We start from the raw sequence: 25,148 nt of genomic DNA, 5'->3' as shown, positions 1-25,148 counted from the left end.
CACACACACACACACACACACACACACACACACACACACACACACACGAAAGGCCCCTGCTTCACTGTAGCCTAGAGTGCTGATGTTCCTGCTCCTCTTCACCCTGGACCTGTGACCAGGGCCCCTGCTCCCTTATGACCAATCACAAGCGCTCCTTTCCACCCTGGAAATGCAATCCAGAAGTGCTTATGGGCAATAGAGCTGCCAATCAAAGCCAGATTCACTCAGGGCCAGCAAAGTGTCTCCTGTAATCTTTTTCTGAATAGTTGTCTGATTCCCTTACCATCTCTGGGCTGAAAGCTCCCAAAGCTGCCCCTACTGCCCCAGTTGCCCTGCTGATGTGGCCACCTCCAAGACCCACAGCTTATACTGCTGTCATGCTCTGGGTTGGCCCCTACTCTTGTGTTACAGAGCTCTTCTGACCAGCTCTTAAGTTGAGGTAGGTTGCAAAATTGTCTCACTCTGAACTTTTGTTGGCTCTGGTGCTCCAAAATTTGATTTGAGGAGTTATATTAAATTTGTTTGGAGGAGAATGTTGGCAGAGTTCAAACAGACTGCTCCCTGTACTCTGCCATCTTGGCTCCACCCTATGAACTTTTAATTACTTAAGTCCAACCTGAAAGTTTCATTGTAACATGCATGTAATCCTCAGTTATCAAGTGTAGGCCCCTGAAACAGAAGTTTTGTTGAGTCTTAAAGTGTAAATGGCCTGTTTGGGGCACTAAATTGGAATAGACTGAGTACGTGTTATCCAATGATTCGACTCCAAAGGATTGTGACCAAAGAATGGTCTTATATGGCCTTCATAGGAATAATGTCTCTTTGGGAGACAGGAAGGCAAAGAGGGTGTGACCTACATACTTTCAAAACTACTCTTACTAATTTAATGCTGGTACTCAATTTGCAAATTCAGTCCAACAACTAGCAAACTAACACGCTACTGAAGAAACTCAATTATATTCTCGTCCTAATGATAAATAAAAGTAGTTGCATCTGACTAAAAAAGGAGATGAGATGGCCACATAGTAAGATCTATTCGTGAACACCAAAAATGGCACACTGGTCCACTTAAACTACAAGATATAAAAAGCCTCTAAAATGCTAGAAGCAACATGGGACAGTGGAAAAAGTACTTGACATGGACTCAGTGGAACTGGTTTTTGCTTCTGGCTTTGCTATTTAAAGTCTGCATGACCTCACAGAAGACATTTTAACACTACAAGGTTCCGGTTTCTCATTTGTAAAATGGGAGGGGTTAAGAGTAAAAGATCCCTTTGGTCCCTTCCAATTCTATATCCTGTAACAATGGCAAAACATGAATAATCATCACACAGAATGAAAAGGGAAAGAAATGCTGCTATTTGTGTTTGTGGAGGCAATATCCATACCATGAGTTAACATAATTTTTTAAAAAGGCTTTACTGATTATATAATAGCCATGTCACACCCATTTTACCTACAAAGTTACACAAAAACAACTTTCCTTCTTCCTAATCACACTGTCTGCCCACCCTCCAGCCCACTCAACTACCCGCCCCCCAGTAAAAGTCATCTTTATTCATTCTAAAAGGTACTTTAAAAAACAGAATGCTTCCTCTCTCCTCTCCTCTTCTCTCTCTCTCCTCCCCACTCTCCCTCCCTCAAATATCTCTCTATTCTATCACCTTCTTCAAAGAGAAGCCAGAAATCATGGTTTGTCTCTGACATTTAACCACTTTCTTTTCCTTTCTCTGATTCAAAGCACTTCCTATTAACTACAAATGGTCTTTTGATTTCACCTTATTTCTCATGGTAAAGCAAATCAAGTGCTTGACAAGGTGTTGAGAATAAATGGGTTCAAATTTGGCCTCTGGTACTTATTAGCAACAAATACCTGGGCACAAGTAGATTGCTCCATTTCTGAGTCTCAACTTCCCTATGAGGTACACTATATAAAACCCATTTTGCAGATAAGGAAACTAACTCAGAGGCCAGGCCAATGGCTTGTCAGTAAGCATATGCAGAGGTATTTCAATCCAGGTCCAGTGCCCCATCTACAATGCCATGCTAATATGTGCTTTCAGGAGACAGACTGATGAATTAGTTAGACTTGGAGTCAGGAAAACTCAGGTTCAAATCTCACCAGACATTTCAAACACCTCAGTGACTGGAAGGATGGCGACATCAAGCACAACAGAGCAGCCCAGGAGACATTAGTTTAGAACATCTAACATTATTAAGCATATTTTGTTTAGTGACCTTGGAGTTCACTAAGGAAACTCTGTTGTGTGTTTCATGCAATCAGCATGTCATGCACAGAATTATTGTGGTAATGAAGACATCTGTGATCCCTTCCATTTGAACACTGCTCTTTTCTTCTGTATTTCTTTTAAATTTATACATGTGGTCAGCCAGTCTCCCAATCTCAACTTCTTAAATGCCATTTCCACACCCTTGTGTGTGACATCAGGTATTAAAATCCAAATATAATGAGGTCTTGCATCACTGTTTATAAGAAGAGATCATAAAAGAACCCACTAACATGACTATCCCACTGCATATTCACTTTCCTCTATCCAGTATCAATTATAAATGCTCTTGAAGTGACCCAGCTCTCTTGGGTCTCATGTTAAGTTTTTTTTTCAACCAAACCATTAGTTTTGCTGTTTTCTGAATCAACACTGCTTGCAATCTTCTGTTATCCAACTCCATGATGTTTCAGAAATTTGTTCTGCCAAGAGGACTCATGAAATCCAACTCTCTTTTTCATCACTTCAAAACAGGAAAAAATGTTTCAAATAAAATAGGTAACAAAGAAAGGATTTTATTTCTTGCCTTCTCAAAGGGTGAGAGAGAGAGAAAATCTGGAACTGAAAATAAAAATTTAAAAAAAAAATGGAAGGAAAAGAAAATCTTAAAAGGAAACTCATCAAAAGGAAGAAGCATAGAAGGCCCCAAGTAATGAATGTAAGAAATATCCAAAAGAAAGTAAGAAAGCAATGAAAACTAGACCAATAGAAAGAGAACAAACTTACAAGAAATCTCCAAAGTGATCTAGAAATTCATTAAGAAATATAAAGGAACTTCAGGCATGTCTATAAGTTCAGGCATGTCTATCAGTGGAAATAAGATCTCTGAAAGGACTTTTAAAAAAACTGATCCCATACTAGGAAATCTCAAAACAATGTAAAAAGGCAGAAATCTTAAAAAATGTCTTTGACAGTCCCTAATTCGATAAAGCTATAATCAAACAAAGGAAATAAAATAACAGCTCATGACCTTTACAGTATTTTAAGGTTTGCAAAAACTTACTAATTTTGATCTTCATCTCTGTACCATGCAAGGTGGGGAATGTTATTATTCCTACTTTATAAAAGCAATTCCACAATTTATAAATGATCAAAGGATATGAATCTTCTCTTTATAGAGGAAGAAATCGAAGCTATCAATAGCTATTTGAAAAAAATGTTCTAAATCACTAATAATTAGATGAAATGCAAATTAAAACAACTCTGTGGTACTACCTCACATCCATCAGAGATTGGCAAAACTGCCAAAAAAAAGAAAATGACAAAAGCTGGATATGTTGTGGGAAAATAGGTATATTGATGCATTGCTGGTAGAACTGTGAACTGGTCCAGCTACTCTGGAAAGCAATTTGGAAATATACCCAAAGCTATTAAACTCTGCTTACCCTTTAACCCAGTGATACTACTAGATCTATACCCAAAGATACCAAAGGAAATGACCCATATGCACAATAACATTTACAGCAGCTCTTTTCCTGGTGACAAAGAATTGGAAACTAAGCGGTATCTACTAATTGGGAAATGAATGAACAAGTTATAGCATGTGTATGGAATGCAATGAAGTGAGAAATTTTTTCTTTAAATTTTAAAAATAAATAGATTTTAAGAGAAAATTTAAAAAAGAAAGAAATGATGAAGGAGATAGCTTGAGAAAAACCTGAGAAGACTTGTATGAACTAAACTGATAATGAGTGAAGTGAGCAGTACCAGACAACTGATACAATAATAACACTGTAAAAACAAACAACTTTGAAAGACTTAGAAACTCTGATAAACACAGCTGGGTACAGTTTATGTGGGAATTTGTTTTGCTTGACTATACATATTTCTAACAGGTTTCATTTTTCTTGCTTTCTCAGTGGGTGAGGGAAGGGGAAGGTGAAAGAAAATTAGAAACTGAAAATAAAATAAAACTATTTTTTAAAAAAGTTATTTCTGTTTTACAGATGATGAAACCAGGCCCAGAAAAATTAAGCAATTTGACTTGTCCAGGGTCACAAAGCGAGAATGTGTCAAGGCAGGATTTGAATCCAGATTTCCTGACTCTCAAGTCCTACATTCTACTGACTACATCATGTTGTCTCTCATCTATGAAAAGAATAATGCAGAGCCAGAGACTAAAAAAGGATATCCTAAATGACGAGTGGGTCAAAGACCAAATCACAGAAACAACAATTACTGATTTCTTAAGAGGTAAACTTGCACCAGGCAGCTGGGTGGCACAGTGCATAGAGTGCTGGCTCTGGAGTCAGGAGGACCTGAGTTCAAATCTGGCCTCAGACATTTACTAGCTGTGTGACCCTGGGGCAAGTCACTTCACCCTGTTTGTCTCAGTTTCCTCCTCTGTAAAATGAGATGGAGAAGGAAATGGCAAACCACTCCAGTATCTTTGACAAAAAAGCTTCAAATGGAGTCATGAAGATTCGGACACAACTGAACAACAACAAAAACTTATATCCCTGAAGAGTATTACTAACAAAAGAAAAAAGAGAAGTAGGGAATTGGGCAGACAATTTTAAAAACATAAGCTTTTGCAAATGAGCAAACTCTGAAAAAGCGTTGCCCTCAGCTGCCTTTCTATCTGATGAGATCAAGTGCTCTACGGATCATATTATTTCTGGGGTCTTCTGGTCTTCTCATTTTAGCAATAATTTTAACCAAGTAACTTCTCTTAAAAATGGTAATATTATTCTCCTTTAAAAAATTCTTGTTTCAGAAGAATTAACTGGGAAAAAAACCAAACATGTTTACCGTTATCCTTGCTACTGTTTTCTTCAATAGTCATTTGTTCAGCCAGTTCAGAAAGCGATTCATCAATGGTCTGGCTGCCACGAAGCGTGAGGGACAGTCTTCTCTTAAACTTTTTCATTCTATCAACTTATAGTCTGGCTTGGAACAGCCTAAAAAAAGAAAAAAGAAAATAAGTTATAGCCATGATGACTTGGATATTTAGAAAAAAGTCCCACACATAACACTCATTACCTGTGTAGCCCTGGGCAAGTCACGTAACCCCACTGCCTAGCCAAAAACAAAAACAAACAAAAAAATAACCCCTTCCTGAATCATTGATTTACTAGAAATCTTTACTTAAATAAAACAATAAATTTATTTAAATAAGACAACATATTCACTCTAAGGAAAGTTCTTGTAGTTATTTAAGCATCAGAATGTTAGCTCACGCTGAAGAATGAAAAAGAGAAGTGTAGAGTCATTCAGCAACTTTGGAAAAAACAGTATATGGAATGTTTTGTTGTATTTGCATGGCAATTTCAAGAGTTCTACAGAACTTCGCAGGGTGTGGGGGGGGAGAGGTGCCAACATTTTGTAAACAGGTAATAGGATGAAGAAAAACCCAAAAAGGTCATGTGGCAGAGCTAGAAAGGTCAATGATAAATGGACTAAGCATATTATAGAATGAATCTAATCTTTTTCCAAATGGCCAACTAAGAAGGCAAAAACTGAGTGAGATGAACCAATGGTCCAGACATTAGACTGAAATGGAAACAGCAAGAAAGATCATCAATTCCATTATTTATGTATTCTGATCTGCACTCTCATCAATCACATGAAGCGACAAGAGATCTGACTGGATGAATAATTAATTGTAGAATGAAGTATTCTAAGAGCATTTTTCAGAGACTCATTTAAATATGATACTTGTTTTAGTTTAATCAGTCTTTGATACCATCTCTTATCCATGAGATTGGGTAAGATGACATAAAAGGAAAATTACAAATACTAAAGATGATGCGGGAGAATAGGTACACTAATACACTGTTAGTGAAGCTGTGAACTAGTCCAACCCTTCTGGAGAACAATATGGAATCACACTGCAAGAGCTGTAAAACTGTGCCTACAGTTTAGCCCAGCAACACTGCTACTATGTCTACACTCCAAGGAGATCAAAGGAAAAGGAACCATATGTATGAAAACATTTATAGCCATTCTTTTTTATGGTGGCAAAGAATTGGAAATTTAAGGGATGCCCATCAAATGAGAAATGACTGAATAAGTGATGGTTTATGATTATGATGGAATACTATTGTGCTCTATAAGAAATTACAAAGGGAATGGTTTCAGAAAATCCTAGGAAAGTTTATATGTACTGATGCAAAGGAAAGGGAACAGAACCAGAACAATGTACACAGTACCAGCAAAATACTGAAGATAATTACGCTATGAAAGATTAAGTAACTCTAAGCAACTAAGTAACTGATCCACCAAACTCCAAAGGAATGATGATGTAAAATGATATCCACCTCCAGATATGAGAATTGATGGACTCAGAACACAGACTAAAGCCTGTTTTTTCTTTATTTTTCTTGAAAAAAAAATTTCATAACAGAGTCAATTCAGAAATATATTTTGCACAATATGGATATGGATATGGTATTTCTTCCCTTCTCAATAGGTGGGGGAGAGGCTGAAGGGGGAAAATTTGGAACTGTAAATAAAAATAATTTTTTAAAAAATCATCTTTGACAGGAATCTTTCTAAAATACCTAATTTTACATCTTAACCTTGTTCACCTTTTCGAGTGACTGACAAAACAAAATCACAGGTAAAACTGGAAGTAATTTTGAAGATTCATTTTATTTAATCCCTCAATATGTAAATAAGAAACGCAAAGACAACAAAGTGAGCTAACTAATGGCAGGGCCAGAACAAAAGCCTAGGAAATTGGACTGTATTACTCTGCTGGTAATGATGCCATTAGCAGTTATGAAGCTGTTGATGGCCACTTGACTAATGGCATCAGACTATGGAGCAATTTCATTTGAGGAGTTGTATTTTTTTTTTTTTAATCTTTTTTCTATCTTCAATATCAAGCTGTTAGTTGTCACTTCTGGCTGTTACCAGTAAACCAGCCTCTAAGTCTTCCCTTAAAATCAGACTTCAAAATCCTTACCATTTTTTAAAGGGCCTATTGAGGTCATCTAGTTGAATCCCTACCCAAATCATGCATTCTGGATATGACAGGAAATGGATATCTAACCTCCAACTGAAGAGGTTCAGGTCATATACAATATCAATCTCCAGTTATTTTACATATATGTGTCTACAAAGTACACATTTCTTTAGTACACAGCCTGCCCAAATAATTTTTATATTTTCCAACATTATCTTTGGCTATTATTTTCCAAATACATAAAACTAATTTTGTTCATTTGGATATCTTGTTCTCAAATAATGGCAGTAGAAACCCTGAAAGAAAATATTACAATAGTATTTCTAAATCAGAAACAGGAAACACCTATAGGAGAAAAATAGTCTACCCTCCATAAGTCTCAGTTTTTACTTCCAACTCAACTCCAAACAGAATGTAAGTTTAATAAAATACAGATGCTATGAATCATCTGTATTTTTTCTTTCACCTACCCTAAAGATACTGGATGCCCATTTTGACCTAAATATTCTGTAAACACATTTGGCTTTATGCAGACTTTTTAACAGGACTAAATTAAACATTAAGTGTTAGTAGTAATAAGTAATTAAACTGTTTTAAGAAATCATTTCACTAACCAGATTATCCAGGTACTGTCTTTTATATAAGAATGATAGAGAAACTAAGCATTTGATAACAATACTATACAAGTCAAATCAACTATGTTCTAGCAAGTTTTTAAGGGGTGTATATTTTTTTGGTCCAGACCTGTGACTTTCTGGATAATTTACTAAAACCAAAGAGTACACGCTACTCCAAAGGAAAACATAAAATGAATGGAGCAACAGAATAGCACCGTATATTGTAGATTTCCAAGCTTTACAATTATACACCCCAATTTTTTTGAGAGGGGACCTCAAATATATGTATATTTATAAGTTATGTACATATGCTACTGTATGCATTACCCAAAACATGCATTAGAAGAAAAATAAGGAGATAAAAGATTTAAAATGTTTTAAAATATTTGTATTTTATTAACGGTATAAAAACCATTTTATTCTCACTAAAATATGAATGGTAATTTTAGAACGTGATATTATTTGAATATGTTTATTATTTTTGAAAAAATCTCTGTGTATGTTTCAGGAGGATAAGGCAGGCTAATAAATAACAACTGTTAGTAATTAATTATTTGGGTAATTTTACCCATGTAGCTAGCCAAGCTGGATAACTTTTTTTTTTTTTAAAAGATCCATATTTATTGAAAGCTACAGACTGCATCAATCAATTAACAACTCATCATAGTCACTGAACCCAACAGCTTTTCTGCAAAAGCGGAGACACTGTTTCTCTGGATACAGATGGACACCACACACAATACAAAAACATCCAGCAAAAGTAAATCTGATTTCAACTCAGCCACAAGTTTTTCATGTAAGTCCATTCCTTTTTCTGTATGTGATTCTGCTTACCGGATGGTACCAATCCCTTAATTTCATGTTTGGTCGCTGTAGTCATGTTTCACATAAGAGTGTGAGGAGCAGGAATGGAGAAGGTAGAAAAAAAGGGGGGCGTGGAACACTCTATAGTAAGGTTACAATGGCAGATTAGGGACAAGTTTGTGAAGGGTGTTAGATGCCAAACAGAAGAGTTTATATTGGATTCTATAGTGGGCCACACACAATATGGCACTCCCCTACCAATCAAGACCTTGGAGGGGAGTTCTGGAGTTGAGAGGGTTATGATCTCTAGGACACGGTCTCTGGTCTTGGTGGCAAGAAGACGGCAGTGAAGTAGAGTGCTTAACATAAATGTGTGAAGAACTGAAATGAAACTCTGGGAGAATGGTATACTGCTGTCTTCTAGTTTATAACAAGGGAAGTACCACGTCTAGTAGAATCTAAACTTTAGGAGAACGTATTCAAAACAATTTAGAGAAAGATACATTGGCACAAGCAAGATTTTCAATTGAATCAAAATTTTAAGATATTTGTTATGCATCTACTGCGTAGAGCCAGTGCTAGGCACTGGGAGAGCTACAAAGTACTGCCCTTGTGTAATTCAGGGTCTAAGAAGAAAATGAGACATACAGATAGCCATAATACAGCCATGTCAGTGCAGCTACAGAAGAGCAAAACAAAACATGTTGGAGAGGAAAAGAGGGGCAGAGAGAGGAATCAAAACATTACAAGGAGAGACAGCCCAAGGAGAGAGATGATTCTCTCAAAACACTAATGATAATTACAAATGACTTTAGATGATAGATGGCATACCTATTAAACCATGAATAAGCATAAAATTAGGGCAATGAACACAGTGAATGACAGAATCAACACAAATACACAAAGAAAATCTTGATAGGGAGGAATGATACAGTATATACCAAGAAAATGAAATTTAATAAATATAAATCTTAAATCCCACACTTATGCTCAAAAAAGTCAACTGAATATAAGATGAGGGTTGAAGGGGATATAATCAATAAGCAGTTTATATAGAAAAGCCTTCTCTCAGATCACCCCAAACTAGTATTGTGACAGGGCAGCTAAAATAGCTAACACAATCAGGACAGATTCCAAAAAGTACTACATAGACAACATTCACAAAAATCCTCCCATAGATATTTATTCTGATATGCGCACAACCCTGACTCCTGATTCACTAAAAATACATGAGTGGAGCACAAATTCTATCAAAGAGAATACACTCTACCAAGGACAAAATGCTCTAAGTACAAGTGTGGCCAAGTCAAGAAGCAAAAAGGAAGCACCTACATGTGCGAGGCACTATGCTATGCATTAGGGATACAAAGACACACACACAAAAATCCAATCCATGTTCTCAAGGAACCCAGAGTCCAATGGGAGAGACAACATGCAAACACTATGTACAAATAAGATACATGCAGAAAATTAGAGATAATCTCAGAGAAAAGGTACTGGCATTGAAGGGAATCAGGGAGGACCTCTGACAGAAGATGAAATTTTAGCTGGAACTTAAAGGAACCCAGGGAAGTAAGAAGGCAAGGGACAGCTAGGTGGCACAGTGGATAAAGCACCGGCCCTGGAGTCAGAAGGACCTGCGTTCAAATGTGACCTCAGACACATAACACTCACCAGCTGTGTGATTTTGAGCAAGTCACTTAATTCCCAATTGCCTTGTAAAAAAAAAAAAAAAAAAAAAGGAAGGAGGCAGAGATGAAAAAGGAGCAATTACAAGGACAGTGGACAGACGGTGGGTGTCCTGCTACTGGACTGAAGAATATGTAGAGGTATAAGATGACTAGAAAGGAACCAGGTTATAAAGGGCTTTAAAAGCCAGAGGATTTTACATGTGATCATGGATGGAATATAAGGAACCACTGGAATTTACTGAATAGAAGAGGTGACATGGTCAAACCTTTGATATAAGAAATCAATATGACAGCTTAGTGGAAGATAGATGAGAGTGGGGAAAATATGAGAAAAGAGACCAGCAGAAAAATAACATCTATGGTACAAGAACTTATCTACTTCATTACAAGAAGACTCTTCACAGAAGGTGACCACCAGATGCTGAACTCCATTAGCTACAGGAATTTATGAAGACCATACCCATGGCAGGGAGGGATTCTCATCTAGGGTGGTGAAGGAACAACAAAACTGATAAAATTACAGATTTTTGAAATACATAATCTCTGTCCAAAGATCAAGCTAGAATATCAGAAATAAATCAAATCTATACTAATATTCTATCCATATGTTAAATGAAAGATAACAAACTGTAGAGAAAAGAAGGGATAGCTCATTAGTTCTCCTCAGGGAGAAAAGAAACTTTTATGTTGGTACCATCATGTGCCCAAAGACAACAAGAATCATCTCATTCTGCAGTTTCCACAATTAGTGTAACTAGGCTACCATAAATAAAACTGAAGTTTACATGGCAACATCTGTTACTGAGTGGAAAATAGGAGAGAAATTTTATAAAAAACCTCAAAACTAACAACATATATCTTGAAACTGCATGACTAATGTAAGGTGGAGACATGGGAGATGAATGCTATCTTAAAAAAAGTTTGGAATGAAGACATTTAGAAAATGAATAGTTTATAGACTACTAAGAAACCTTCTACCTACATGTCAAAATATTATTTTTTTCAAGAGAGCTGGAATATCCTGGATGTGGCAAACACTGAGCAACATGACAAAAATTAGTCTGACAAGTTCTCAGACAGGAAATGAGTTTGCAACATACCAGCTATTTCAGAAACAAGTGTGTGAAATCAAGACTACTGACTGACAGGAGCAAAGGTTAATATCAATACCAGACAAGGATAACAAAAATGAATACCAGCTTCAACAAGATTTAAACAATTTGTGTATACACACACACACACACACACACACACAGAAAATGGACAAAAATAAAAGCATTAACTATCACTATTTCTACGATAAACTTAACCTACACAAAAGTCACTAATAAGAGGTAAGAAACCACCTCAACCAGCAAACACTAGCTCTCAGCCAAGCAGAGAAATATGGTGACCAAAAGTAATGCTGATTTAGCACACACTCCTCTGAAATGCATCATGCAGAACAACATAAGATTAAGAGCAGAATCATTTACAAAAATAATGAACAGTCAGAAAAAACAATACAGCAGAGAGCTAAATCAGATCACAATCAAAATGTGGATGACCCAAAAAAAGGTAGTCTGCAGCCTATCACTGACAGTTTGGGCATATGAAAAGTGCAGGTAAAGGTTTTGAACTGAAGATACAATTTTAGACCTACCAACAAAGGAAAGGCTAGTTCAACTTTGAGAAATGGATGAGTTCTCCAAGGGACAAAAATATATAAAATGAACAAAAACCTTGAAACTGAACCTTACAGAATGCCCATGGTTACGAAGCAAGAAAAGAAAGAGGATTGGGAAATCCAGGACAGGCTATCATAGAAGCTAAGGAGAAGAAACATAAAAAGCCAGGGGTCAGCTGGGTCAAACACAGCTAGGAGAATGAGGTAAAGAGAAACTGTCCCTGAATATCACAAAGAAGCCTTTGAGAGATGAGGTGCACCAGAACAGTGGCAATGAAAAAACAAAAAGGTTGTATGGAGTTACAAAGGCTGTGTGTGGTAATGAGAGGAAAACAAAAATTATGCTTTATTTTTCTTTGTGCAGGAGGTAAGGATGGGGGGGGGGGGGGAATGAGGCTGGACTGTATCCAGACAGTATCAGGGTACGTAAAACATTTTTAGAGGAAAGGCGATGCATGTTGGGGGGAGGAGGGAGCTGTGGCCTGCTAGATGAAGTAAGAATCTGACTAGTCCGTAAACTCATGTAGTAATTATAAGATTCATACCTTGTTTTTGTGACCTTATGTGAGAAAACATGATAATATGTGTAATGGGAGGGAGGGACAAAGAGTTACTTACAAGGTAGCCTTTCAATTTCACTTTTTAAATGCCATATAAAACAGCATCTTTAACTTATTTTATTACCAAGATGCAAAACATGTTTTAGCTGCATTAAGAGAAAAAAAGGAAATAATGTTTTGTTTTGTTTTTTCCCTACACTTAGTGGTGCTATATTTGTACCTTAATTTTCCCTTCATCTATCTGAACAAAACTTTTCATTTCAGCTCAAGTGTTAAGAAGCAGTATTCATTTCAGAAGAAATCCCTTGGAAAATCCAGGCCAAGCCCAACAAGTCTAAAACCACAAGAGAGCAGTGCTCTGTTCAAACAGGACACACCAACTAACCCAAGCCCTTACCCTCCTTGGGTCCACTAACCTTAGTTCCATCAAAAAAAACAAAAAGTTATTGACTACGTAACAGGATAACCTGCATAAACTAAAGACACACGCTATTTAACTGAAAACAAGGTATCTTTGCTCTATTTCTATATTCAATTTGAAAATAATTAGTTTATCACACACACACAGCTTAATTCTATTCTGGAAACACAAAACAAGTTGGCTTCTGTAATTTTGTGATCTGAATATATCGGGGGCTTCAGAAGTCAGGGGTAATGTAAACTAAAGGAAAGAGAAGTGGATTTGGAATGAGGGCTTCTTTGTTTCAACCCTGACTCTCCTACTGCCTACCAGGGTGACCAGAGGTGGGCAAGTCACTTAAACTCTTTATGCCTCAAAAGTGGGAGGAGTGAGGCAACATAATTGATAAAGTCTCCTCCGGCTCTAAATCCCAGGATCTTCTAAATTCAAATGTTTCTTATTTGTTAAAAGAGTTTTACTTTTCGTCCCCACCCCCTCCCGTGATGGTTAGGAGGGGCAGGGAGGGTTGGAGGAAGAGAAAACCAATTTCTGTTCATTAAATAAAATAAAATTTTATTATAAAAACAAAAACAAAGTTCAAATGCTTATGATACACCTTAGATAAACACATCAGCTTAGCTAACTGAAGGAGGTCAAATGTTAAATGAGTCTTTCACTGGAGGCTTAAAGCAAGGAAGACATGGCTCAGAATAGGAGTAAAAGTCCAAAAGTAAGCACCCTTTGCCCGAAGTGTATTCTATATTACATCTTTCCTGACATTTGATAGGTTGCGTGGAAAATTAAAGGCAATAACCTAGAGGGGCATTACAGACAACTCCAGCACTACTGCCATGCATATTAACCATGAAAGATAAGAAAGCACAGGCAACCAAAATAAAGCACTAGAGAGTTATGGTTTTAGGGCCAATCCAGATTGGCACTCCTCAAGTAATTGTCTCAGAACTCACTGTAGGCACAAGGGTGCTGTAACTTGCCCAGGTCACACAGCACATTATGCGAAAGACAACACTAGAGCTCAAGTGGTCCTGACTCCAAGGATTGGGGAGGGGGTGTGTATTGGAGGGGAGATGCTAGAACAAAACTAAAACAAAATCAAGGGAATGGGGGAAAAATGACAGAAAATATAAAGTATCTGATATAAAAAACTGACCTGCAAAATAGCTCAAGAGATCATTTAAGAAGCAATGGGCTCCTAGAAAAATCATGATTTTTTAAAAATCTGAACACTATTTCAAAAAATCATAAAAAAAAAAAAAAAAAAAAAAGACCTGCCTAGAGCTCTTTGAACTAAAGGGCAAAGTGAAGAGCCCTGAAAGAAACCCCTATAAAAGGTCAAGTCTCAGAAATGTCAGAACGAAAATTCAGAGTTCCTACTTCAAGGGGAAAATCCTGCCACTATCTAGGAAGAAGCTGTTCAAATCAAGGCCCAAAGAAATTTGGGCAGCACCACACAATCCATGGAAGCTCCTACTTGGCACACGATATTTCAAAAGCCAGGAGAGACTGGCTTACAAACGGGAATAACTTACCCCGAAAAGCAAAGTATAATCCCCCTAGAAAGGACAAATGGACTTTAAATGGAAACAGAGGACTTACAGGGATGTCTAATGACAAGATCAGAGCCAAGTAGGAAGTATGAAATACAAACACAAGAGTCCAGAGAAACTTAGTAAAACAAATTTATTTGTGTAACTGGAAGGAGCTATACTATGATGTAGGGCTAACATTCTAATGGGGGAAAAGAAACATGTGCCTTCAGATCCTTATAGTCTTTAAAGGGTATTGGGGGAGTTTAAAAAGAAAAATTGAGGACCTGGGAGGAGACTGATTCTGTTCTGAGGGCTTGAAGAAGGCAAAGGGAAGAGGGGTGGCAAAGAAAAGATATAAACAGAGGAAGGACGAGTAGGCATTAGGAGGAGTAGGCATGACTGGTATTAAATTGAATACATATACCCATACCCATACACACACACACACACACAGATTTGTGCAGAAACAGACCAAGCTCAAGAGGGAATGATCACAACAAGCAGAGCCGTCTTCCTGATCCTGAAATGGGGGTGGGGATGTAAAAGAGAAAGCAAAGAAAAGAGAATCAGACTTCAAGGGGAGGACTTAGATAGATGAGCAGACAAGCAGGGAATTAATACCTCAAGAAATGGTGGCATATGCACAGACTGGAGCATGACTGCACTGACTGTAAGAAATAATGAAGAGAACTTCAGAGAATCCATGCAACGTAGATCAGTGCGGAGTGAAATGCGAAGAACCTGAATACTAACTCCTTAACAAAACCAACCTTGAAAGATTCTAAACCCCTGATCATAACCAAGCCTGCTTCCAGGCCACAGGTGGTGAAGCAGGAGGTGACCCAGGCCTTGACAGGCAGGAAATGAACACAAGGTGACAAAAAAGACAGGGATTTCTGTACAGGATGACTGGAAGAATTCCTTTTGCTTGATGCTGCTTATTGGTTACCAGGGCCCTCTCTTTCTAACTGTGGGGCTAGAGGAGATAAATGAGAAGTGAGTTGGCAAAAGGGAAGCCAAAAAAGAGAAGGCCAGTGAAATAATTTTAAAATACACCTGAGAGCAGAAAAAAGTTTAGGCAAACAGGACTGTAATGGGGAGAATTTATTATATACTTTTAAAAAAAGTGACACAAGGGGGCAGCTAGGTGACACAATGGATAGAGCACTGGCCCTGCATTCAGGAGGACCTGAGTTCAAATCCAGCCTCAGATGACACTAGCTGTGTGACCGTGGGCAAGTCACTTAACCCCACTGTCTAGTAAAAAAAGGGAAAAAAAAAGCACCTTTGGGGGTCAGTAAAAAAGTGACACAAAATGGAAATTTACGGATTCATGTATAAATCTTTTTGTGTTCTGCTCAGCATAGAGAAATGTTCTTTTTTGGTGTCTAAGTTCAGAATCAAAAACAAAAATAAAAAGGGTCATTTTTGCAAATCATAAAATTACTGCAGCTATGATTTAACAGAGCTTGAGTATAGGGGACTTAAGGATCTCAAAATTCACTGCTTTATTCAACAAACATTTATTAGATGTCTACTATGTACTATGTGTCAGGCACTGTGCTACACGGTAGGAAGGTAGGAGCAGAGATTTGGAGCTGAATAGGACCAAAGAGAACATCTAATCCAACTTTTCAAATGAGGAAACTGAGACTTAGAGAAGTTACGTGACTTATCCAAGGTCATACAGGTCCCAAGAACTGGAGTCCAGGTACTTTGACCAGCCCAATCAGCCCTCTTCCTACTGCCCCAATAGAGCGACACAAAATTAAACATCTCTTTGAAGAACTCACCTTTTACTGAATGGAACAAAGCACATGTACATAAATACAAGACAGATAAAAAGATTTTCTTGGGGGAAGGTAGATACAACTAGGAGGTTCAGGAAAAGCCTCATGCAAGGAAAGGCAGCAGGGCAGTGCTTTGAAGGAAGCTGGGGATGCTTAAGAGGCAGCAGTGATGAGGGAGGGCATCCCAGCCATGACAGACACCTACATGGACAAAGCTACGGGGGCAGGAAATGGAATGTCGCATACATACTGCAAGTTCGGCTGAAACACAGAGTATGAAGCAGAGTCATGGGTTGTGCTGAGCTTGAAAAAGTGGGATGAAGAAGGATGGTAATGGGGTTTAAATGCCAATGGGAAGGGGTTGGTCCTGTGGGTGGCACAGGATAGTGATGTGACCTGCAGGAGGCATGTCAACTTAGTAACTCTGCGGAGGATGGGTTGGAAAAAGGAATGAGAGTGGAGAGAGTGGAGAGAGTGAGGGGGGAGAGAGAGAAGACAGGGGAGAAACATACAGCAATGAGGCCACTGCAACAGTGTAGAAGGGAAATGTGGAGGACCTGAACTAGGATGTGGACCCCGAGGGAAGAGAAGGCATCACAAGGTCAGAGAGGAACACCTGAAAGGGACCTATAACACAAATGAAAAACACACATGGAGCTCTCACTCCGTGCCAAGCACTGGCCATTTAGACCACTTTGCTCACTTTATGAATGACCAAGCCAAGGCCCAGAGAGGTTCAGTGATTCACTGGACGTTACCCAGCTGCTAAGTGGCAATACCAGGAGATATGCTTCCCCTGTACTCTCAGACAGTCAGAGATGTTGCAGAGACAGAACCCGTAAGATTTGGTGCTTGACTAAATACGGCGTTTGAGCACAATCAGGAGTCAAAGACGGCACTCTGGCTGCAAGCCTGGCTAAGTGGGAGGATGGCTGCACCCTTGAGAGAAAGAGTGACGTTAGGAAGAGGATCAAGTCCAAATTCCTTGGCCCAGCATTCAAAACCTTTCATAATCTGCCTCTCTTCCCACTGACCTGCTTCGGCTTTATCACTAGTATTCATTACATACACTGTGGGCTTCTTGAGAGCAGGGAGTATGCTGGTTTGGTTTTTTCCATTTCTTTGTATCCCCACCATTTGGCCCAGTGCCTGGCACAGAGAAGGGAGTTAGTAAATGCCCAGGAACCATCCTTAGCCTTTAGGGTACTTCCTTATTTCCCCTATATAAATTATATTTACTAATCTATGTCTTTGCACATGCTACAGAGTAGGTCTTCTAATCCAAGCTCAACCTATCCCCTTCAAGGCCCAATTCCAATTCTATTTTGTCCATCAAGTCTTCCTCAACTACTACAACCTACATTAACCTTTCCCATCTCAACAATCCCTGAATTTCTCTAATTTTAAAATACATGTTTTCTCCCTCTAAACAGATTATATGCTCCTCGGAAGTAAAGAACATTTAGATTTCATTAAACATTTAACACCTACTGGGTGCAAGACATTGAAACAGGTGCTGAGGAGGGAGGGATCACCTCTGACCTCAAGGAGTTTATGATGGGGGTGGGAGGAGGCAAGGAAGGTGCCTGGATAATACAGGTAAGCAAATAAATATTTTTAAAAATTAGAAAACTAATCAGAAGTCTAAGACAAGGAAGAAGAGAGCACTCACAATTAGAGAAAGCTTTTTGAAGTAGGTGGCACCTTGAAGGAAAGAGAGGATTTCAATGGATGGAAATGGGACAAAATGCATTCCAGGCAGAAGGGATGGCATTACTCGAAACATGGCAATGAGAGGGGACAATACTGCATAGAACATGGGGCATCTGGAGGGGGGTTGTGTAGGCAAGACTGGAAAAGCACCTTCCTTGGGGAATAACACAATTTACAATAAGGAGCCACTGACATTTTCTGAATGGGGAGATGATATGATCAGAGATCACAGTATTGGACATAGAGCTGGAAGGAGTCTTAGAGATTACCTAATGCAACTTCTCTCTCTGCAGGTGAAGCAACCACGGTCCAGCTAAGTAAAGTGCTTGCAAGGTCACTCAGGTAGGAAAAAGCAGAGCCAGAATTCAAACCCAGGAGCTCACACTCTGAATCCAAGGCTCTTTTCCCCGCAGGATGCTGCCTTGCAAGTCCCTCCAAAGATAGCCAGCAAGAAGGCTTGGTGTCCCCTTCAGCAAAAGGGCCAGTTCTATCCATCCTCAGCCAATCACTTCACTTGCTATTCTCACTCCTCAACCAGCCTTTGCATTAGAAGATTATTCAGGAAGAGGAGGAAACTGAAGGAAGAAGAGATGGTCCTTTGCTTGGAACAAAGCCTCAGATCAATCTGTTTTGTTCTAAATTCTTCAACACAAGAGAGTGAAGCCCCTTACTATAGTAATATAAGTTTTCTCTATTTTAATAGTTCCAGAAAAAAAGTTGTAGTTAATTCAGAGAGGTTTAGAAAAAGCTACTTGAGTGGCAGCTAGGTGGCACAGTGGATAGAGCACCGGCCCTGAAGTCAGGAGGACCTGAGTTCAAATGCGGCCTCAGACCAAACACTTGAAACTAGCTGTGTGACCCTGGGCAAGTCACTTAGCCCCAATTGCCGAAAATGAAAAAAAAAGCTATTTGAATGAAAAAAGTTTCACTCAGTGGGACAATGAAGCATAACTTATTTAAAGCTTCTTTCCCACTCCAGACTTTATTGCTGTTTGACTCTTCTAATAAGTCTTAAAAAGGTACACTGTTGTTACTCTTTATAATATTTTACTGGAACAGTTTGAGCTTTGACTATGGCCTGTTTGAAAGTAACATGCTATGCCAATAACCTATTGATATTCAATGGTTTCTTCGTAATTTTAATATTATCTTCCTCTCAATTCTTAAAAAATGAAAAAAGTGCACTCTAGCACTCGTAAGCCAACAATTATAAATACAGTGACAATAAATCGGTACTTCAAAAATTAAGGTATTTTCAACATAACTATACAAAATAATAGAAGAATAAAAATAAAAGTATTCATTTACTCCTAACAAATCTTTACCCCTTCATGTTCTCCTACCTCAGGCTGATTTTTCTACAGGCAGTATGCAAGTTCTCACAAACAACAAAAAGGGAAAATATGAGTGGAGGGTGAAGAGGGTTTCTACATTTTGGTAAAAAATCATGACGTCAGAAAAAGTTTAGGAATGAATGCATTTTGTTTCATCAAGTCTAAGCATGGCCAAGGTCCTATTTTCCCAGAGACTTAAAAAAATAAAAAACCAGTCCTCTTCCTGACCTTTGTGCATCATTTGCCACTGATGACCATCTTCTCTCCTCTCCCTCCTGGATACTTTGTCGTCCTCTCTAGATTTTAATGAGAAGGCGAGTTTCTAACATGGTTCTGCTCCTTCCCAGAGGATCCTCCACTGGATCCTCATCCATATCACCCTGCCCTAATTGTCAAGTGTACCTCAAGTCTCTGTGCTAAGGATTCTCATTCTATACGCCATCACTTGGTGCCCTCCTCAGCTCCCATGGGTCCAATCATCATTTTTCACGGAGGCTCCAGTCCCACATCACCAACTGCTTACTGGGTATGTGAACTGATGTCCTCTAAATATTTCAAACTCAGCACATCTGAAACAGAACTCATTATCTTTCCTCCCAAACTCAAACCTCTTCTTAATCTCCCTGTCACTGTAAAGGATGCCAGTATCCTCCAGATCACCAATGGTGTCATTCCTGACTCCTCACTCTCACTAATCTCACATATCTAAGCAGCTGCCAAATCTTGCCATTTCTACCTCAAACAAGATCTCATGTACTGATCCACCCCTCTTCTCCACTCACCCAGTCACCACCCTAGATCAGGCCCTCATCACTTTTAACCTGGACTCCACAAATAGTCTTGTCAAACATCTTCTCATTCCAAATCCTCCACCACTCAGAAGTACCTCAAGTGCAGGTCTGACCAGGTCACCTCCCAAGGCCCACCCAGAACTCAATCCCACTGCCTCCCTCCAATTCCTACAATCAAATACAAACCAATTTCTTTGGCCTGTAGAACTCTTTACACTCAGGGCCCAACGGACGTGCTCTCTCCCACACTCATTGGTCTGGCCAAACTAATCTTTCTGTTCCAACATCCCCTGCCTCCATGTACTCACCATGTACTCCCCATGGCTGGAAAACACTTTCTTCTTAGCTCTACTTCATGGAAATTCTAAGCTTCACTCAAGTACCACCTTCAACTACAGACTTTGCTTGGTCTCCCAGCCGCTAGGGTTTTCCTCTCCTGTAAGGCTGTATGCAGTATGCCTGGCTGGCACGTACTTATATATGTGCCTGCTGCCTTCCCTCGTTAGATTGCAAGCTTTTTGAAAGTAGGTGTCTAGCACAGGGTCTAACATAGAATACGCCTTTAAAAATGCTTATTAATTGACTGTTTTACTGAAGAAACCGGCTGAGCTTCAACTTGGACAAAACTGCAACTCTGCCAATTTCCTCACGTGCTAGATGAAAGGGCTTGTACAAAAACACTGTACTCTGATATTCCTTTCCCCTTGATCTACAATCCTATGGTGCAGAATTTTATTTTTTTAACAGTATTTTATTTTTTCCTCATTTACATGTCAAGAAAATTTTTAGCATTCATTTTTACAAGATTTTGAATTCCAAATTTTTCTCACTCACTCCCTCTCCTCCCCGCTACTGAAAATGGTAGGCAGTTTATTAGTCTATACATGTGCTATCATGTAAAAATATTCCCATATTAATCACAGTTGTAAAAGTAGAAACAGATCAAAAAGGGAGAAAAGAAAAAAACACAAGAAAGAATGAAGTAAATGAAAAAAATATGCTTCAATCTGCACTCAGGGTCCATCAGTTCTTTATCCAAATATGGACAGCATTTTCCTTCATGAGTCCCTTGTACTTGTCTTGGATCATTGGGCTGCTGAGGAGAGCTGAGTCATTCACAACTGATCGTCATACAATGCTGCTAATACTGTGTACAACGTTTTCCTGGTTCTGCTCATTTCACTTTGCATCAGTTCATACAAGTCTTTTCAGGTTTTTCTGAAATCTGCCTGTTCATCATTTCTTATCGCACAATCGTATTCCATTACCTTCACACATAAGAGCTTGTTCAGCCATTCTCCAATTGATGGGCATCCCCTTAATTTCCAGTATTTTGCCACCACAAAAAGGGCTGCTATAAATACTTATACACGTGTAGGTCCTTTTCCCTTTTTTATGATCTTTTTGGGATACAGATCTAGTGGTGATATTGCTGGATCAAAGGGTATACACAGTCTAATTGCCTTTTGTATGGCCCAGTATTTTAAACCTAAATCAAGGGAGCTACAGTAGGAAAGAGTATTTACTGAGCTAGAAGTTCAGAAAACCATGGTTCTAGTTCCAATACTGCTACCATCTCTGCCTCGTTAACTCATACAAGTGACTTTGCTCTCTGGGCCTCAGTTTTCTCAACTGGAAATTGCAAGAGTTGGATTAAAGACATTCTAAAGTTCATTCTAGGTTTTTTATATCACCTTTGAACCTTCCAGAACTTCTTGTCTTCTAGATTATATAATGATCTAAATATCCAGATAATTCTCAAAAATTGCTCCAACATCTGCAGATTGACAAATAAAGTAAAATAATAAGGCAGTCTTTTTCTTCATCATTGGCATAGGATCCACAAGGAAAGAGGAAGGAAGGAAATAAGAGGTTGGTGGTAATCAAAAGAGGATTCAAAAGGTGACATGTTGGAAACAGACATGTTCTCCAGTATGGCTTTTATAAATCAACCAGGCACTGGGGTGTTATGAAGGAGGGCCAGAATGAGATGGGAGTTAAAGGGCTTTTCCCCAACATCAATAAACCACTGTTACTGAATCCTGCACATTTAATTTGTAGCATTAATAATAGATGCTTTTCTTTTTTTATTTTTTGAAACTTAACTAACCTAGGTAGAGAATGAGATTAGTTCACGAACTCTCCTCAGTGCAACTTTTAAAGTCATCACACCAGGCAACGAGGTGGCGCAGTGCACAGAGCACCAACACTGGTGTCAAGAGGAGTTGAGTTTGAATCTGGCCTCAGACGCATAATACTTACTAGCTGGTGACCCTAGGCAAGTCATTTAACCCCAAGTGTCTCACCAAAAATAAAGTCCTTATTCCTCAAAAGTCAGAAGGAGCACTCATGTTCACCAGGATATTACCCCACACTACAAAGCAGATGGAAACTGGCAAGCAAAACAAACATATATTTCTGGTGCAAAATACTTCCAAGCTACGCAGATCAACATAAAATGGTTGATTTGGTTATCTATCCAAGGCTGACCAATCAAGAGGTCAAAATGTCCATCTGTTCAAAAGTGCATTTTTCCTAAGAATTGGTTGATAAAGGTTTCTTAGCACATTTCTGGTTTCAGGCCAGTCTACAAGGTAGACTGTGGGAAATGGATTAAGAGGGGTACAGACAAAAAATGTTGTGTAATCAATCTCATTCTCGTCATGTAGAAACTCTATCCCATACAGATGTTTCAGAAGAAAAGGGAAAGTATGCTCTACCAATGACTTCAAAGACAGAGGGAATATCTGAGCTGGGACTTAAAGGATAAATAGAATTTAAACAGATTGGGAAAAAGAGAAGGGGGAATGGTGGGCATTGCTGGCAGATAAGAACAAGATAAACAAAAATGAAGAACTTCAGATAGCTCAGGACACATTTAAGGAAAAAGTTCCAGCAGTGAGCTCATAAAGGGAAGAGGTAAAGCAGAAAAGCTAGGAGGCAGATGGGAAAAACCATCACTTGGATTTTATTCAGTAGACAATGGTTTCTTGCTTAGAGTCTCTTCAAACATTGGGAAGACCTCAGCAGGCCACACAGTGACTTGAAGACTTAACAAGTAACATTCCTTTTCCCTTTTCTATAGCAAGGATTTGACTATCATGTGAGCACAGCATTATTAATCAAGCATAAGCGAGTGCTTAACAAACACTACTTAATAAACAGAACTGAAAAATGTAAATCATTTAAAAGCACTACAGAAATGACTCATTTTAACTGGGGTTAATTCTATTGGGAAAACTGAAAATTTTTCATTTCAGGCCTATGAGAAAAATACCCAAGTTACATCTACTCTGAAATTCTAGGGTCTTTCCATGATGCCTGATTTTATATATTTTCCTTCTAAAGTCCAGTATTATCATTTTGAGTAGATGAACGAATGAACTATGGAAAATAGTTCTAGTTTATTCTACTATTAGCTTTGTAATAAAGTAAATTTATTCTACTGGCACAAGTCAAATGACGAAGACCTCTGTAATTCTACCTATGTCAAATAAAGAACTTGCAAGGATAAAATGCCACAAGGGCCTGATCTTCAATGTCATCTGGCTTACTCTTTTCAAAACTTTTTAAAAACAAAAAAACCTGAGCCAAAAATTCATCCAAAAGTCACACTACAACTAGTGAGCAGGACTCACAACTAAGTGGTCGAGCTCTTAAACCAGCTCTTTCTAACTCACCACACTGTCACTCCTCCAAAATTCCCTTTGATGTTACACTGGACAGCTATGTACTGCTCAGTGAGTTTGTTTCCCATATAACTTTTTAGGTTAAGACTAAACTGAAAAATGTTATTCCTTCCCTCTCTTCTCCCTTCCCCGCCCCACCCCCCCCAAAAGGCTAGGACACTGTGAAATAATAAAAATAAAGGGTCAGAAACAAGAGGCAACTTTGACCTATGTTTTTGACACCATTTTCCACAAGGGCTTAAAAAGATTTAACACCATAATAAATTCAATCACAGAATGTAGGAAAGGCAATACAAAACCAAATCCACTTTAAAAATATATAAGATAAGGAAGCTTAGGAGAGTGATATAAATATTATGTAGCCAAAACAAATTCTTATCCCCACTCCTCAATAAAAACCTATGCTCTTTTAGATCTTTAGAAGAAAGAAACCTGCAAGTAATGTAAGTTTAAAAAAACTTTCAAAAATCCTGTCTTTAAGCCTTTACACTTATATTATCTCTAACTACACAATCATCTCTTTGTAAAGAAAATATGGATAGCGTGGGGTGCTTCCAGCCTCTGAACTACCCTGAAGGACGGAATAAAAATCCCAATCTCTGCCTCTGGAAAACACTAAATCAGTATATATGTACTCTGGGAAGGAGCTGTATATTTAGGAAATATAGGCAATGTAAAAATAAGAGATCAACAGGACTCTGGCAGGAGCATGTAGTAGATATAGATATATAGATATATAGATATCTATATATCTATATATCTATATATCTATATCTACTCTTAGCCCTGACAGGTTAAGAAATTCTTAAGATCTATCTTCAAAATCAGCATTGAAGCACTTAAATATTGCTTAGTCACCAGTCAGACTCCCCTCTACAAGTATGTTCCACTATGATAGTCATACTCCAGAGAACAATGAGCTTCACACAGCTGTCAGCTAGAAGTCAAGACTAGACTTAGCCCACTCCTGACTGCTGCTTCTGACTCTGCTCTCTTAAACGAAAGACGCTTCAGCCTCATTCGGCACACATTTCAAGTTGGACAAGCCTGATTACAATTACAGTCTAACAAGGGACTAAAAGATGTTCATGAAGCTCTCAGAACAGTAATGAGTCAGACGCCTATTCATTTGGTGATCCCACTGGCCCTTGAGAAAGCATGGCTATCACTTTTCTGTTTTTAACCTGCAGATATGTCAGTAAAATTCTAAAAGACTTGCCTCTTCTGCATCTTACTGTCTGGGCACCACAGGGGTCTCATAAAACATCCTGACAAAACTTTGCTTCCCAAAGAGCTCCACCAAATGTAGAACATAAGAAAAGTGTGCCCTCATCATATAAGAAAAG

The 25,148-nt window shown here is 38.5% G+C and overlaps 1 protein-coding gene across 1 annotated transcript in view; it reads right to left on the bottom strand.

Annotated features, from left to right (window-relative positions):
* The window catches only part of CDK17 (cyclin dependent kinase 17), a 147,618-nt gene that overhangs the window by 80,042 nt on the left and 42,428 nt on the right, over positions 1 to 25,148 (bottom strand). The window contains exon 2 of the mRNA XM_027855787.1: positions 5,040 to 5,188. Within this exon, the coding sequence (XP_027711588.1) occupies positions 5,040 to 5,157 (118 nt within the window). The 5' untranslated portion in view covers positions 5,158 to 5,188. The remainder of the gene's footprint in view (positions 1 to 5,039; positions 5,189 to 25,148) is intronic.

Source organism: Vombatus ursinus, unplaced genomic scaffold (genome assembly GCF_900497805.2).
Source record: "Vombatus ursinus unplaced genomic scaffold, bare-nosed wombat genome assembly UNPS02011334.1, whole genome shotgun sequence".
NCBI classification, from domain to species: Eukaryota; Metazoa; Chordata; class Mammalia; order Diprotodontia; family Vombatidae; genus Vombatus; species Vombatus ursinus.
The sequence above is the reverse complement of the archived record's forward strand: the minus strand, read 5'-3'. Positions and strand labels throughout refer to the sequence as shown.